The sequence below is a fragment of the Ahaetulla prasina genome, chromosome 5 (genome assembly GCF_028640845.1).
Source record: "Ahaetulla prasina isolate Xishuangbanna chromosome 5, ASM2864084v1, whole genome shotgun sequence".
NCBI classification, from domain to species: Eukaryota; Metazoa; Chordata; class Lepidosauria; order Squamata; family Colubridae; genus Ahaetulla; species Ahaetulla prasina.
Genome location: NC_080543.1, coordinates 103,272,889 through 103,290,213, shown reverse-complemented (window position 1 = coordinate 103,290,213; position 17,325 = coordinate 103,272,889). Strand labels below are relative to the sequence as shown.

At 36.9% G+C, this 17,325-nt stretch overlaps 1 protein-coding gene across 7 annotated transcripts in view; it reads right to left on the bottom strand.

Moving 5' to 3' along the window:
• The window catches only part of CARS2 (cysteinyl-tRNA synthetase 2, mitochondrial), a 39,068-nt gene that overhangs the window by 10,132 nt on the left and 11,611 nt on the right, over positions 1–17,325 (bottom strand). For all 7 annotated transcript variants that reach the window (XM_058186856.1, XM_058186854.1, XM_058186855.1 and 4 more), the window contains 8 exons: positions 16,361–16,432; positions 15,181–15,286; positions 14,304–14,387; positions 10,052–10,181; positions 8,552–8,685; positions 5,889–5,953; positions 3,484–3,550; positions 509–647 (listed from right to left, as the gene is read on the bottom strand). In XM_058186856.1, coding sequence (XP_058042839.1) covers positions 509–647; positions 3,484–3,550; positions 5,889–5,953; positions 8,552–8,685; positions 10,052–10,181; positions 14,304–14,387; positions 15,181–15,286; positions 16,361–16,432 — 797 coding nt within the window. The remainder of the gene's footprint in view (positions 1–508; positions 648–3,483; positions 3,551–5,888; positions 5,954–8,551; positions 8,686–10,051; positions 10,182–14,303; positions 14,388–15,180; positions 15,287–16,360; positions 16,433–17,325) is intronic.

Here is a 17,325-nt window from a genome sequence, read left to right as displayed (position 1 = left end):
AAGATAACTTTGGAATTGTTAACATACACATAGTGGATTAAGAACTTGGCACTTGTAGGCATTGAGATGCCCAAACCACCACTAGATGGCGCCATTTTAAAAAATGAATCATGCAAGTTGTTCATGCTTTTACACGAGATTTACTAAAATTTGTCATTAGTTTATTTTTAATATTTGGGTACCCATGGCACTGCACAAAAATGCATAAAGGTCAGCCTTTAGAAGAGATGCTGCCCACATATATATAGGAAAATGAACTAAAAATAGACTCCAATATTTTTCCACTTGCAGTCTATGGCACCCAACAAGCAGACAACCATCTCATATTAAATTGTCACCCTTACATATTAGTTTTACATGCAGAAGTTAATTACAAGGGGATATCTTAAAATTATGCCTGCTACTTTAAGCAACGTCTCTTCTGATTTCTACCGTGGCGTTTTTCTTCTCCATAAGGCACCAGGCCAATCACAAATGCAAAGTATAAAGGGGAATATATAGCACTTACTTCTCCCAAAGTTCATCTTCCCTAATGGCATCACAGTCAAACTGTCCTTTCATGTAGGCATTGGCACTACTTATAAAAGAATGTATTATGTGAAGAATGTTCTTTGCATCATTCATGGTATCATTACTATATTCCATTCCTACAAAAGTAAATTTAATTATATGGATTAATATAGAGAGTCAGAAAATAGAACAGCGTACTTTAAAATTGAACAAAACAATACTATTCTTTTTCTGCCTCTTCCCTGTCCAAAATTTCTCACTGGAGTATTTCTTGCATATATCAAAAATTATCAAAGCAAATGAGAACAATATCTTATTCTGTCAAAGAAAGTAGATCTTTTGCTTTTACATATATCTCCCCGTTAATTCCATTTTTGGTAGAATTTGTTCTATAGAACACTAGAACTAAACTTAAAAAAAAATAGCAACATCTTTAACAATATTTGGGACAATAAACAAACATAAATGCCTGAAAGAAATAAGATATCAAAACAAGTAATACTCTGTGTCATTAGATTTCTATCTTTGGAAATTGTTCAAGGTACATACTGTAACACCAGGGCGAAATAGTAATAAAAGAATTAAGAGTCCAGATGTTGCAAATTATTCTTCTGGCCACTTATTAGTAGACTGATTGCTCTAAGTAGCACTAAAAGAAAATATTTTTAAAGGTCCCTTCCTTGTTTCTTCATCTATTTTATTGTCACCCAATTTCCATGAATAAATGGAAACAAGATGTGCAATAAAATGGATTTTCTGGTCCTCCTCACATTCTAAGGTAGGGTCAAAGAAAAAATACAGTAATGATACTGAGTCCAGTTTCAAAGATGTAGATATTTCACAGCATTTAATAGCTTTGACTAAAATATAGGTTTACCGCTTGGCGCAAAAGAGAGAGTGAATGCATGCAGGAATCTTTATTACTGTCCACTAATAAATTGGACAGGATTAACTGGATTAGCCAATAAATTAATGGTTTTTAAAGGAATTTCTTGTCTTTCTATTACCTTCCTTGTAACTCTACCAGACCTATTTAAAGAGAATGGAAAATATTAGCTTTCAGGAGGAAGTCACTGGGGGAATCTGGAACTAATAATCATCTTGTTCTAAAACAGTTTTTAAAGCTATTCACTTGTATAGGCAAGACTACTTTTGAAAAATAGGAAGAAAATCCCACATTTTCTTCTTTTGTTTTAGCGTTTGAAATGCTTTCCTCCAAAATCTGATCTGCTAAAGCTGGGGAGGAGAGAAGGTGTCACAAAGCAGCAATTAATCACTGAAAATGTATTTGCCCCATCGGGCAAAATGTACTATTTCTAATGCCATGGATCGAATCAGAAAAAGTCTCCACATTCCTAATGACCATGTGATTGAGAAATAAAGGTACTATCAGCTGCTGAAATAGAACGGACCAGGAAATTAATTCCATAGGAAGGTTAAAACCACACTTGATTATGACTGGCTATAATAACAGAATTCTGCAAGTCCAATTGTGCTCAACCCCTCACCTCCTTATAACCTAGTGAATTAGGAAGGTATCTGAGCTACTTTTAAATGTTATCTTGCTACTCTAGACTTGAAAATCTTTTAGCCCCTTTTGCCTAGGTAATAGTTCCTAAGTATTTCCATAATCCTCATCTTGCTTATTCTCTACAGATACTGATTCACTTACCATTATGATATTAAAATAAGAGGATTAGGTGAGACTGGCTTTGGGGGAACCAAGGTATGTGATGTGAGATTGACTGACCAGAAGCACTAGGCAGCATTACTGTCGTACCCAGAAAGACTTGTCTGAATGGGAAAGGCTGGTTATGTATGGCTGGTGAATGGATAGCAGACAATAGCGGGAGGGAGAGACTAAGTGCACAATCAGCAATAAAGCATAGATGGAGCAAGCAAGCAAGCAAGCAAGAGAAAAAGGCTGTGTGAATGCATGCATGGTGATTAGGCAGATAGGGGAAGCAGACCTAGTGATTAGATGGCAGAGACAGAACATCTCTTTCAGATACAAATGGATTTTTGTGCTGACTCTGGATCAAAGGAGAAGGAATAATGCTTCAGGGCCACCATTTATAGGCCATATTTTGACAGATTTTCCAAAGCCCTCATGCAGAAATTCTTGAAAAACTTCACTTTGTTCTCATTTACCTCAGACTTGGCATGATTTGCTTGTTATGTCTTTGCTTTAGATCAAAGCACAAAGATGAGGAGATATGTTTGATATGCATTTCAAATACACAATCTGATATTTTTATGTGTCTATCAATGTGCATCTATTGCAATAAAAGTAGCAATATTACTGAGGTTCCATTTTCGATTTTAGTATGTCCTGCTTTTCCTCTCTAAGTCAGTGATCCCCAACCTTTCTGGCTGGGCAGACCGGCAGAGGCAGCAGGGACGGGGGATGGTTTTGCACGCGCGCATCACTTTCACAAATGCAGTTTTACACACACCCACTACTTTCATGGCCTGGTTCTGAATGGGCTGCAGCCCAACTCTGGGCCAGAGGTTGGGACCCCTGCTCTAAGTGACAAATGCTGAATTTCTTCCTGCAATTTTCTCTACAACAACCCTATGATATGCAGATCTTTTCAAGGTACTGAAAATGTGTTTCATTATTTAAATCTGCCAATGAAATTAAATGGGCCATATTTTGAACTGTACACAGAACACGGATTTAAAGCACGGATTTATTCCTGCATCAGTCAAAACCTGAACTCTTTATCAATTCTGCCATGAAAATAGAACACAGCCTTTTTCTTCAGCTGCCAGCTGGAAAAAGGATACATTTTAAAGTTTAGTTGAAATTAAGAACAAAATAAAATGACGTGAAAATTTAAAACTCTCCCTTGAAAACATTTTCAAACAAAAATAGTTCTTTCAGAGGTATGCAAAAGTAAGCATCTAATTGCAACTTCATCAACAATATACATCTTGTAAAACCATCTTTGGTTCAAGAAGTATACTTACCTGAGCCGTATTTGGTCCGCAAACAAAACATTCTAAACTGATCAGATGAAAATTCTTTTAGAAAATCCTAAGGAAACAAAGAGAGAGAGAGAGAGAGAGAGAGATGGAAAGAATCTCATTCTTGATTCTGCTAACAGAGTTAGATCATGAAGAATTTGGCAAGGCATGGATCATGGACACCGTTTCAGAATTCAAATGCTTTCCATCACATCCCAATCTCTAAATTAAAATGTACCACATTATCAACTTCATGTTCATGTGGGCATGCCAATATTTTCTCTTAGATTTAATGATTATTCAGGTTTTGAACTGAAACAAATCTGTCCAGACCAGTTAGCAAAACTGATACGCTCACTAAGAAAGGATTTTTCGAAATGAGTATCAGAGTATTAGTATTTCCTAAATTATTAACACACTCTGATGCTAAGGAGTTCTACTCCCCCTCCCCACCTGAAAAGAAATCTGTTCCAAATGTAAAACACAAGCAGAGGAAAAGAGTTTCGCTTTCAGTTTTGCTTCCACAGCAGGAAGCAGCTTTAATACTGAACACTTGAAGTAAGCCATGGCCAGGTTCCTTCCTGTCTCCTTCTTACTCACACAGCAAATACTGTTTCACTTTCTAAACAGCCCCCTGATGTTAAGGAGTTCTACTCCCCCTTCCCACCTGAAAAGAAATCTGTTCCAAATGCAAAACAGAAGCAGAGGAGTTTAACTTTCAGTTTCACAGCAGCAAATAGCTTTACTACAGAACAGTTGAGCTAAGCCACGCCCAGCCTCCTTCCTGCCTCCTTGCTCACATAGCAAATACTGTTTGAGTTTCCAAACACCCTTCAACTCTCTCACACTTACAGGATGCTAGCCAGATGAATACCGATGGATGCTACAAGGCTGGGACATTCTACTCCCCCTCCCCCTCTGTTCCAACTGCCAGTTGCATTATATTAACACACTCTGATGCTATGGAGTTACACATTCTACATTAAGTTTCAGGCTGTAATTGTCAATTTATCAAGCCTGAGCAAATAGTTTTGTAGCAAAGCATGGGCCTCCAGCTAGTAATTATATAATCTCAGGGGTGTCAAACTCAATTTCATTGAGGGCCACATCAGGACATGGGTGGGCATGGCCAGCTTGATGCCACTAGACCGGGCCAAAGCAACGCTGGCCTGATGGGTAGACTGGGCCAGAGCAACGTTTTCCAGGACAGCTCCGTGGGCTGGATCCGACCACATTGCAGGCTGGATCCAGCCAGCGGATCTTGAGTTTGACACCCCAATATAGACAAAAGCAGGAAAGAGACAAATACAAGCACACTGAGAGCTAGGCACACTGCCAGAAAGAGTGTGTGTCATCCCACATTGTAAATTATGCATATACACACTATGTTTCTAACCCCAGGAAAGGTTTCTGGGATTCATCTGGAAGTCTTTTGCCTCCACGACTCTTTCTCCTCTTTTTAAAGTTGCTCTTCCATTTTTATTTCATCCTTAAACCCCAAATCATGAAATCTGAGAAAACATTTGGGGCTTTTGCTGAAAACAAAGCATAGCTCTACTTCTTGTGGGTGCAGAGATGTGGAAATGTAAGGCAGCAAAAGCCCATCATGATTCTGTCCTGGGTGACTGGCAATGTCCTTTTCTATTCCCATAAAACGGACCTACTCATCTTTTCAGAAACATTAACATTTTAGAAATGTAAAATGCATTAAAACTATAATTGTACAGAAATTCAGCAACCTCAAAATAAAACAAATTGAAAATATATACCATACTGCTGCACAGTAACTAATTTCACTCTATTATAGTCCAAAGTGAAAGCGATTCAATTTCCTCACTGAAAAAGGTCAGCATTGTTTAGCGCCATGTCAGCTGACCAAAGCTATTTTATATATTGCGTCTGGTAGGATCGCTCAGAGAGTCAAACAGGGTACAGAGCTTATTCTTTGATAAGAGAAACAAGAGATGGATAGTAAGGAAAGTAAGAGACACAGAAGGCAGAAAACTGTGGCATACTTTTGTATCTTAAATTTGCAAGAAAGGGGCCATGCAATCACAGCAAACAGAATAATGCTCTCTTTTTTTAACATACAATTTGACCCTTTGCCTCAGTGGCCTCAAGAGAGTAAATGCTGCATAAGACTGTTCATTTTTAAGGGTTCCGCCCAACTTCAAAGAACAGAAACTGGAAGCTCGTATTATTCTATCTGCCTTTATATACATTTGTCTTAGATGCCCACCAAATTTGTTCATGAAGAGATCCCAATTCTCCTGTGTTCAAACTCTCTTCACACTAGCCTGCACAAGCCAATTCTCACCCACCTTTTGCACAATTCAAATCCTTGCAGGTACAGTTTTGCCCAGAAAAACACTATTAAGAAATAGCCAGAGAACGTATGTTTACAGTACCTTAATTGTAATGTAGTTTTTTAATGATTTTGACATTTTTTTACTCCCTTTAATATGCAGATGCCCTGGAATGAAAAAGCAAATTGCTGTTTTGTTTTAAAAACAAAAAGTGCTCCAAATTTGGAAAGACAAAAGAAAATTATTTTTCTTAATAGGAGACAGGTAAACAAAAAATGAGACTGTTCCAACACTCATATTTAAATATGCATCCATGTTTTTATGTACCAATAAATAGTAAGAAGAATTATAAACCTCACATAGATAAAAATAAATCTTTGGTAATTGACTTAAGGATGAGCTTTATGATAAAATTTAAGTAATTAAATACTGCCAAATAGAGAGATAATAAAACTTCTCATTTTCTATTAATTAATTAATCACATGATATATTTAATGGCAAAAAATTACTCCTTAAGATAACTTTCCATAAAAATTTGTGTATATCGTTTAGTCCACTTTTGGAAAAAATAACACACTTCCAGAAAGAGAAACCAACTCAAATTTCTTTTACAGGCTATATTGTTCAAGAACTTACAGCTGTCTCAGTATTGCTGGATTCCAACATTTGATAATATGTAGTAGGGTATGTTTTATCCATCAATACATTTCATAAATATTGCAAGAAAAGCTAGAATATATTAAGTTTACTTTAATTCTATATTTTGTTACAGAACACTGACCACTTATTTTCTCAAACTGATAATTATAGCCCATTATTAATTCATGTCAAGTTATAGAAGCTTTGTAGAAACTTTAAAAACCATCCAATTTAATGAATATAGCAGCTTCTAGCCTGGTAATGTTCATTTATTTTCATCCCAGTCTTTATTATTTTTATAAATACTGGTAACTCAGGGTGGCAAACTTACATTAAGGTAAACGTATTAGTTAAAAACAGTGGTGGGATTCAGCCAATTCGCACCACTTGAGGAGAACCGGTTGTTAACTTTCTGAGCAGTTTGGCAAACTGATTGTTAGAAAAAATCATTAGGGCAGAGAACCGGTTGTTAAATTACTTGAATCCCACCATTGGTTAAAGGCATTAAATATTTAAAAATTACTATAACAATTTAAACCAACATCCAATCTTTTCTCTTGTAAAATTCTGAATCTTTCACCAGTTGTAACACTAAAAGGTCTGCTATTTCATAAACTACTATAAGAACAGTAAAACAATGTGTAAGAACTACCGAACATGCTGAAAAACTCAGAACACTTTAAAAAACTTGGGGAAATTGTCCATTCAAGATTTAATGTCTGTTAAATATATGTCACTTGTGTGATGTCATTAAGTGATCAAATTCTATCAACTGCCCTAGACATTTGGACTGTTGCAAAAGTATTACATTCAAAATCTTAAATTAAACAAATATTAAAAAGAATTACCCTGAGTATGTGTATTCTCAAATGTAGGTATCTTCTTTTTAAAAAAGATAACCAATTTTCCTCTTCAAATCTGGATATGCAATGATTTGGGGCTGACAGATACATTCAATATTTTGGAAAATATTATAATGGAAGCTCTCGCAAAATGGCTGCCATAGCTGGGTGTTCCTATTCATAAAATGGCTATCGAAGAGGCTATAGCCTATTGCAAAAACCCATCTTCCACAAGGACAAAGGAATGAGATTGTTTACCCCTTCCTCCCCAAGGTGTTTCCTATTATTCAATTTTACCTTTGTATTTTCCCCCTTCTAAATGCAAAGGGCAAGTACCATTTTTATTTTCTGGGACTCAGGCAGCCTGAAGATACAGTTTATCATTTAATGGCATGAAACTATATTTCTGGAGGACAAAAACACAATGAAAATATTTGCAGAAATATTACCATTTCCCCCCCAGAAATAAGTCCTTCCTTCCTTCCTCTTTGCTCAGAATTCAGAATATGTCTTGTAGTATTTCTATGTAAATATTTATAAGAATATAATGGCTTGAATCTCAATATTATTTATTTATCAAATTTAGGTACCACCCATCTCACTTTCTAACATCCATTGTCATAATGTATGTTCCTATCAACTCAGTGATTCAAAGGAATTATACAATCCCTCTTGAGCAAAGTGGCTAGCAATACAAGAGTAGTAGTAAGGTCTAAAACTAGGCAGAAGTGTCTTGTGTAACAAAATTCCATTTTAGCAAAGTGCTACTGCTCTGTTTTGAGTAGCACTTTGTCCTTATATGTTTTTAAAAGAATCTCCAAAAGCCACGAGTCTTGAAGGATGTTCAGAGAGAAAGGGGACAGCAAAATCAACTTTTATGAATTTCCATCAGTTCTGGAAATCAGGGTCCAAGTAAATTTTTGTCTTACATTCTTATGTTAACCATCTAAATGGATGGATGTGCCCTGCACTGTTTATCCTTTGAAAGATCAGCTAGAGCTACTCCAGGCTGTTAAAGTGACTCATGCTATAAAACCTGCCTAAACCTATACCCTATGGTAGAACATCATGAGGTATAAACAACCTCAATAGTGTCAACGAGGAAACATCTTGCAGGCCATGAAATAAGCACACTTTATGTTCGTCACTGTACAGTGCATCTTGATTTATTTAATATGTTCTTCACAAAGTTCATTGTCCTTCATAGCCATATAAGTTCCCGAATCCTGATATTTAAATAAAAGTAATAAAAAATTTAAAAGTTTATTTAAACTAGAACTTACCAGAATGTAGAAAATAATTTCCCCATTGTTCACACTGATGATAAGCCTCGCATTGAGCAATTTCATTTTCATGATGAGGAAATGCCAGATCTATACCACCACTATGGATATCCAAATGTCCCCCAAACACTAGACTATTAAAATAATAATTAAAACAAACAAATGAACAATGATTAGATTTAAAGAAATGTTAATAAATCAATAAAAAATTAATATTCAAACTACTGCTTCAAATCAATAGAAAATTGGGAGCCAACCTTTCAAGGGACTTTCTTTAAGCCATTTGCTTGGATGTTGCAATATGTCCAGATTGTGGTAGATCTGATTTTCTACATCTTTGTGTTTAATTCAAATGTGTCACTGGGTAAACTACATGTAGCCTTGCTCTTAGCATCCAAATTGTCAAAAGGAAATGCTATATTACCTCTAAAGGCCCGGATTGTACTAAAATGTATGATACAGTAAAGAAATATCTGTCTCACATCAATATTACTTTTACATTAACATTCTCAACTTTACAGACTTTAATATAGATTTAATTATACTGAATATTAATGGATTGTATATTACTTATAAACTGAATTGGAACTATTTTCTCTCCATCCATTACCTCACATTAATTTAATTGAGCAGTTCCTGGAAAAGCTATACTTTCTGATGTCTTCTTTACACTGTGAAGGACAAATAACACATTGGTCCTTATAAACATAATTGCTGCAAGGTATTTTTCTAGACAAAAGGGGACACAGAGCTTTTTGCAAAATGTACAATTCTGCCCTTATAATCTGTCTTATTTGAGGCATTTCCTTTCACAAGGCCCAAGGAAATTGACCTGGGAGAGGATCCAGCTAATAACTAAACTGCCTTCCCCCCACCACTTTCAACAAATTTGATAGGTTCAGTACAAAGACATAAGACGTATAAAACCCGAAATCAATTCTTTACTGAAACACTACTCAACGTTCATTTTCATAACCCACAGAAAAGTCTGTCAACACCTTCCCATTCTTTTATTGCAGTCCCCCAGAGCATCTACAAGTTTGGCTTCAACACAAGAGAAATATGTCATAATCAATCAATCAACATTCAGAATGACAATGCAAAGGACCACAGCAGTTAGTTTAGATTTCAACCTGCAAAGGAGACAAAAAGCTGTTGGCACTAGTTAGCCATCGTGCCATTCAGATCAGTCTGTTTCCAAGTGTGCATTTAGAACAGTCCCAAACTGCAATTCCTGTTAATTTATGTTTTTAATAAATAAAAACATGTTTGGGGTTTTAATAGTTATTAGTATTGTTTTATGTTGCTTTATTCCTCATATTGTTTTCATTCCTGATTAGGAACCAACCAGACTTTGATATAAAATGAGCAGCTGTATTTTTTAACTAAGTAAATAAAATAAACAACTCACATCCCAAACTGACCCTGTAGGGTTTCTGCTAGCACCGGTTATCATGGTCTTGAAGAAGAAGCAAGATTAGGAAATGAAAAAGAACTGACCTTGATATTGTAGAGCATTCAATGTGCCAGCCAGGTCTTCCTTTCCCCCAGGGGGAATCCCAACATATCTCATGAGGTCTGGCTGCTTTCCAGAGAGCAAAATCCTTCATGTGGCGCTTATCACTAAACCCTGCCAGTAACAAGTAGTGATAATATAATTAAAGAGAAAATTCAGAATTCAATGTTTCAAAGAAATCCATCAGGACTTGTAGTGTAGATATCGTGGGCCTCATTTAGCTGAATGACTAGAAGGAATCCCAAATACAGGTAGTTCTCTATTTACAACCACTTATTTAGTGACTGTTCAAAGTTACAACGGCACTGGAAAAAAAGAAGACTTATGACCAGTCATCGCACTTATGATTCACAGCATCCTCGTGATCATGTGATCAAAATTCAGGCATTTTGACTGGCATGTATTTATGACGGCTGCAGCATCGTGGAGTCAGATGATCATCATTTGTGAACTTTTGCTTCCGACAAGCAAAGTCAATTGAGGAAGCCAGATTCAATTAATGACGTGATTCATTTAACAACTGCAGTGAATTGCTTAACAACAGAAATTTTGGTCCCAATTTTGGTTGTAAGTTAAGAAAATACAAGTACACAATTTAAAAAGTCTAGATCCGTGAGCACTACCTACAGTATTGTCTGTGCAGATTACCTTACTGCTAACTCGTGCATTAAACTTTAAATTTCTAAGCAGCAGTAGCTAGCATTGTGCATTGGAATGAAACTCTTGTATAAGAGATCAGGATTAAATGCATACACACACCCGTATCTTTCTTGAGAGTCTTCCAATTTCCCACTTAAATTGGCATAAGTCCTCTTTAATGCTGAAAATCTCAAGTTATAGTAAATGTAAAAGAATAGATAATGATCCAGCAGTGGATAATTAAAGAAAGTATTACTCTATTACTCCAGGGCAAGGGTCCTCAAACTGGCCCACTGGCCGCGTACGGCCCACCAAAGCCATTAATCCTGCCTGCACAAGATCATGAGGCTGCCCTACCCACATCGCCCTGCCCACCTGCCGGCCCCCACCCTTCGGCCGAGCGCAGGACTTAAATTCATGAGCCCTGCGGGCTGGAACTGGAAGGTAAGGCAAACATTTTTGGCCTGCAGAGAGGTTCTGGAGGCAGGAGAGGTTAAAAACGGAGCGCACAGATACCCCAGGAGACCAAAAAATGGACCGTTTTAGCCCTGCAGAGATGTTCTGGGGGCAGGGGAAGTGAAAAACGGGGTGGGGACACCAAAAAATGGGCTGTTCTAGCCCATTTTTGGCCTGCAGAGACGTTCTGGAGGCAGGGGAGGTGAAAAATGGGGCGCACAAACACCCTGGGAGGTAAAAAACGGCCCATTTTAATCCATTTTTTGCCAAAAAACAGGACCTTTTAGTCTGTTTTTGACCTGCAGAATGCTTCTGGAGGTGGGGGAGGTGAAAAACAGGCCCGTTTTTAACCTCCCCCGCCTCCAGAAAATAGACAGGAAGAGAGAAAGAGAGAGGGGGGAGAGACAGACAGATATATATATATATATATATATGTAGGTCTTTGGTTATTCAAATTTTCTCCCGCATAAAATTGGAAGTGTCTTGGCGACGTTTCGACAAAGTCTCATTCGTCATCTTCAGGCTGGTGTTATCAGCTTCGTGCTTCTAGGAGCAATTTGCAATTTCACACAATTGAGAATTGTGTGCAATTTCACAATTTGAGACTTCGTCAAAATGTCGCCAAGACACTTCCAATTTTACGCGGGAGAAAACCCGAATAACCAAAGACCTACATACAAACACCCGCGAAAACCTCAGAATATATATATTCCTCCCAGAAGCCGCCCAGAAGCACGAAGCTGAAGATGACGAATGAGACTTCGTCGAAACATCGCCAAGACACTTCCAATTTTACGCGGGAGAAAACCCGAATAACCAAAGACCTACATATATATATATATATATATATATATATATATATATATATATATATATATATAGAGAGAGAGAGAGAGAGAGAGAGAGAGAGAGAGAGAGAGTGTGAGAGAGAGAGAGAGAGAAAGACAGAGACAGAGACAGAGACAGAGACAGAGACTTGTTGATTGTAAGCTCCTTGGGGCTGAGAAGAACTGCTGCAAAACTGAGTTTCCTGAAGGGGACCATTAGACTCCTAAACAACTGAAAAAAAGATCTAGTAAATAGAAAAGTCAACCAAAAGAGCAACATGCAAACAAAAGCAAAAAAAAACCAAAAACAAAAACAAAAACCAGGAGCAAAACAAATTGTGTGCATTGTTTAATGGACTGTTAAATTGGCCACACCCATCCAGTCACATGACCACGTAGCCACATCTACCTAGTCGATCCAGCCTCCCAACAGTCTGAGAGACTGTGAATTGGCCCTGTTTAAAAAGTTTGAGGACCCCTGCTCCCGGGGTTCCCAACTAATGGGCTGCAACCCGTGTGGAACCAGGCCGCACAAGCAATGGGTGAGCATGTGTGCATGTACCTGCTGCTCACATAGAACCATCTTCTCTCCCCACACCCTTGCCAGTCTGCCAAGCCGGAAAGATTTTGGGACCGCTGGATTATATATCTGGACATACAAAAAAAACCAACTGATGTCTTAACAATTTAAAAAGATATACAAATACCAAACTCAGAGAGTGACCTGGATAATTTTCCAATATTGGATTTGCAAAAAGGCTTGTTAAAACTTTGAAGAAGTTTGTGAGAAGGGAAAAAGACAACATAAAAATAAATCATGTTTAGGACGCTGTATGAAAGAACTATAGATCCAGTTTGTTAAAAGTAACACTTAATAGACTTTTGCTCACAAAAACTGAAATGATGAAGTTTTAAGGATCTGTACATAGTTAAAAGATGGGATATGAGAAGAAGCAATCACTTGTTGCATTTTAGGAGATGATGATAAATTTCTAAAATTGCTTGTATAGGTAGTCCTAAACTTACAACACTTCATTTAGTGATGATTCAAAGTTACAACAGCACTGAAAAAAGTGACTTATGACCATTTTTCAGTGTTATGGCCTTTGCAGCATCCCTATGATCATGTGATCAAAATTCAGATGCTCAGTTCATTATTTATGGAGTGTTGCTGTGTCCCAAGGTCATGTGATCACCTTTTGTGACCTGCTGACAAGCAAAGTCAATGGGGAAGCCAGATCCACTTCACAAGCAGGTTAGTAACTTATCAACTGCAGTGATTCACTTAACAACTGAGGCAACAAAGGTTGTAAAGCGGGGCAAAACTCACTTAACAAATGTCTCACTTAACAACAGAAAATTTGGGCTCACTTGTGGTCATAAACCAAGTACTTGTGATAAAGGGGGAGATCATGTCTTTATATTTTTCTTTTCCTTTATATTTTTGTTTTTTTCTCTATTTTTTTCTTGTCTTTTTTCTGCACCTTATATTGTTCCTTTTTATTCTCTTTATTTTTTTTAGTTTATATTTTTATCATTGTAGTTGTACTTTTTAATAAAATTACTATTTAAAAAAAAAGGAAAGTATCATACATCAGAAAAGACTGCCTGTGAAACTGCCTATCCCATGCATGCTTCCAAGGAAAAGATGCTTGGGGTCCAGGTCTCTCAGAAAAATCAAGAGGACATTGATCAAAAACTCATTTTTCTCTATAATGGGCTTGACGCTGAGAAACCCTTTGCCTCCAGAAGGCTGCCTACTGCCTAGTCCTTGTATAGTTGTCAAGACAAATTTGAACAGTTCTGGGTAAGGTAACTTGGAGTGGATTGTCTACTTCCTGATATTTCTATTTAATAATATATATTATAATGAAGCCGTAGTGTAATTTTCATCTTGTTTCCAATTTGCTTCTATTCATTTTGCTTACACAATTTATTTACTACCAAAATTCTTATGGAATCCAAAGAGTTCACGGAAATATAAATTATTTTCATTACACAAACTATATGAAACATAGTCTGACCTCAGTCATGCATCTGCCAAGATAACTATGAAGTTAACTTGTGGGAAATCTTACGTTATGGAAATAGTTCTACAACTGGTCAAGGCTACAGTTCTAGGAAACACTTTTTTTTAAGGTAGTCAGTCCTCCTATTGTTGCGATATTGCTGTTACTGCTTTAATGTTAATGGGCTGGTTAATGATAAGATTATTTTATGGCATTTGCAAACTCTCTAGAATCTTAGTGAAGAAATATATGTAGTAAGTAAATAAATAAACTTGAACAAAGGTCAGTAACCATCAACAACATACCAAATTCCTCTTGGGTCTCAGGATAAATCCTTGTTAGCTTTCCATATCTGTCTCCCCTAGAACGGACATCAAAATAAACATTACCTGTCGGGAATAAACAATTTGATCTTATTACAAAGATGGGAAATATGTGGTATTCTACTCAAGGGAATTATCAATCAATGTCTCTACTTTTAAGCAACAATTCAGGCTAGCCCATATTATACACTAGATGCAAAGCAATATTCCTGGGTGTGCCGTTTTCTAGAGATGATGGCCTATGCTGCCCACATTTCAGTACCAAGACAGGAGAAATTTCATAGCAGACCCAACAGACTACAATATATTAATGAATAAATCACACTGAGACAAAGACTATGCCAAGGATGCAGATTTCTCAGTCTCCATAATCAGTGAAGGTGAGCATATTCTACAAGCAAAAATCAGAATCAGTTACTGTTTGTTCAATGATAAATCTGGTGTTAGGTCAGTTTGCTTCTTAAAAATGGTTTACACCCATGTTTCTACACCCAATTATTTCCAAAGTCCCTTGCCAGTAAAATAGTAAGCCGCTAGCCAAGAGAAAGAAGAAAAGGGAAAAAAATGTACAAAGTGATAGAGAAGCCAGAGGAAAGGCTGCAGGGCTCTTGTGAGTAAGACCTAACATAGCAATGTAGCCTGTTAGCCTACGTTGACTCCTTTGATACTGTCTTTCAACAAGCCATGTGTCACAAGCTCATCAATAAAAACAGTAGCACTAACGCACAAATGCAACAGTGTTATTAACACTCACCTTACCTATACAGGTGGGCCAAGAATGCCCCGGCCAATTCCAAAGCAACATACGAATTGAACTGCAAACACATCACAGGATTACCGTAATATTGGGAAGTCTTACCTTGTGCAGTTGCATAACCATATCCATTAGCAACAAGTTGTTGTATAAAAGAAATTATCTGAGGAACATTTTCAGTTACTCTCATATAAATTGTGGGAGGAAGGACCTATGTAAAAAAAAGAGAGAACTATATATTAAGTAGATGATTAATAACAGCTAATTAAAGTGATACAAGAGCAACGGACTGTCTCTAAACATCAATTAGGAATGGAGTATCTTAAAAGGTGAAATCATGACAACTGAACCAAAGTTTATTAAAATTGAGACATTTTGTTATTCATCAAATAACAAATTTCATTTTTCTGTCAAAATGAAAATTTGGGTAAGCAGAGAGTCAGATAGTCATTGGAAAGAACCAATTCTTGCCATACAGGTTCAGTTTTAATAAACTTTGGTCCAGTTGCCATGATTTAACTTTTTAAAATACAATCTCAAGTTCATGATTCTGGGCAGCTAACAATAATTAAAACAGCATAAAAACCATAAAAGTTAAGATACAATAACGCACATGCAATTTGTAATTGGGGATAAAATTAAACCAAACAATAAATCAATCTAAATGTTGCAAAGGCTCAATAACACGTCCAAATTCTCAGGCCTGGGATGGTCTGAGCATAGTTTGGACTACCAGACCTTTTCTTCCAAGCCTATGATTCAATGATTTCCACCTCATTTTCCCTCCACTATTTCCACTCTTCTTTAATCTCACCTTCTTCTTGTCCTTCCGACTTCCATATCTGTTCACTTGTTTAGCCCCCTTTCCTTTGTCTCCTGGCATTGCTCCCTCTCTTTCAGCCTTTCCCCCATTTCGCTAACTTAAATGTTCCTTTCTTTGCATCAGCAGACATTGTCTTTCTTTTCAACTCTACCTACTTCTCTGCTTGTCCTCCACTTCTTCTGCATCCCACATGCATGTTTCTTCTGCTTTTGTTTTTTTTCTTTTGTTGGTAAGGTCCTCAGAACCAGATCTCAGCCACAACCTATCTACTGTTGCACCTAGAATTTTTTTCTTAAAGGTTTTAAAGTATTGTTACAAAGTTAAATAAAGAAGGTGCAACAACTACTATTACAACTAGGGCATCCCATAAGCCAAAAGGAGTTCTCCACCATTGTCCTAGCAGCTGTGCGAAAAAATAAGCTGTATATTCAACATTAAAGCATATCAATTAAATGTTTGTACCTTTAGGGCAGCCATATCTTGTTTAAAGTCCTCCTCATAACAACGAGCAAGAGTTTCTGGGGAGATTTCCATCTATAAAAAAACCAGCAAGTGTTAAAACCATTAAGTCATGTATCAGGTGTAAGAGCTCACATAGGTTATGAAATCAAGATATAACTAAGAGGTCTCACCAACCGTTATTCTAATGAACTAACTTGTTAAAAGGTTTAAAAAACACTGGCCTAGAGAATCTCCAAGATCCATTCCAACAGGACTTTTATGATTTAATAATTACTAGTTTCATACATCTATCTATATAATATTAATACTCTTAGTCCTTAACCTTTGGCCGAAATGATGCATAATCACCAAAAAGGCATTAAGAGTTGTAAACCTAAACTTGCGTAGCTTCTTCTCCAGTAAGATTACACTACTAACCAGAGCATACAAAACATTTGCTAGACCAATTCTCGAATGCAGCTCATCTGTCTGGAACCCATACATTACATTAATACAACTGAGTGTGTCCAGAAATATTTCACAAGAAGAGTCCTCCACTCCTCTGCTCGCAACAAAATACCTTATGTCACCAGACTTGAAATTCTGGGTTTAAAAAATTTAGAACTATGCCGCCTTCAGTATGACCTGAGCATAGCTCATAAAATCATCTGCTACAATGTCCTTCCTGTCAATGACTACTTCAGCTTCAACCACAACAATACATGAGCACACAATAGATTCAAACTTAAAGTGAACCACTCCAATCTCAATTGCAGAAAATATGACTTCAGTAACAGAGTTGTTAATGCCTGGAATGCACTACCAGACTCTGTGGTCTCATCCCCAAATCCCCAAAACTTTAACCTAAGACTGTCTACTGTTGACCTCACTCCATTCTAAGAAGTCTGTAAGGGGTGTGCATAAGAGCACCAGCGTGCCTACCTACCATCCCTGTCCTAATGTTCCCTTTAATTGTATTCATTTTA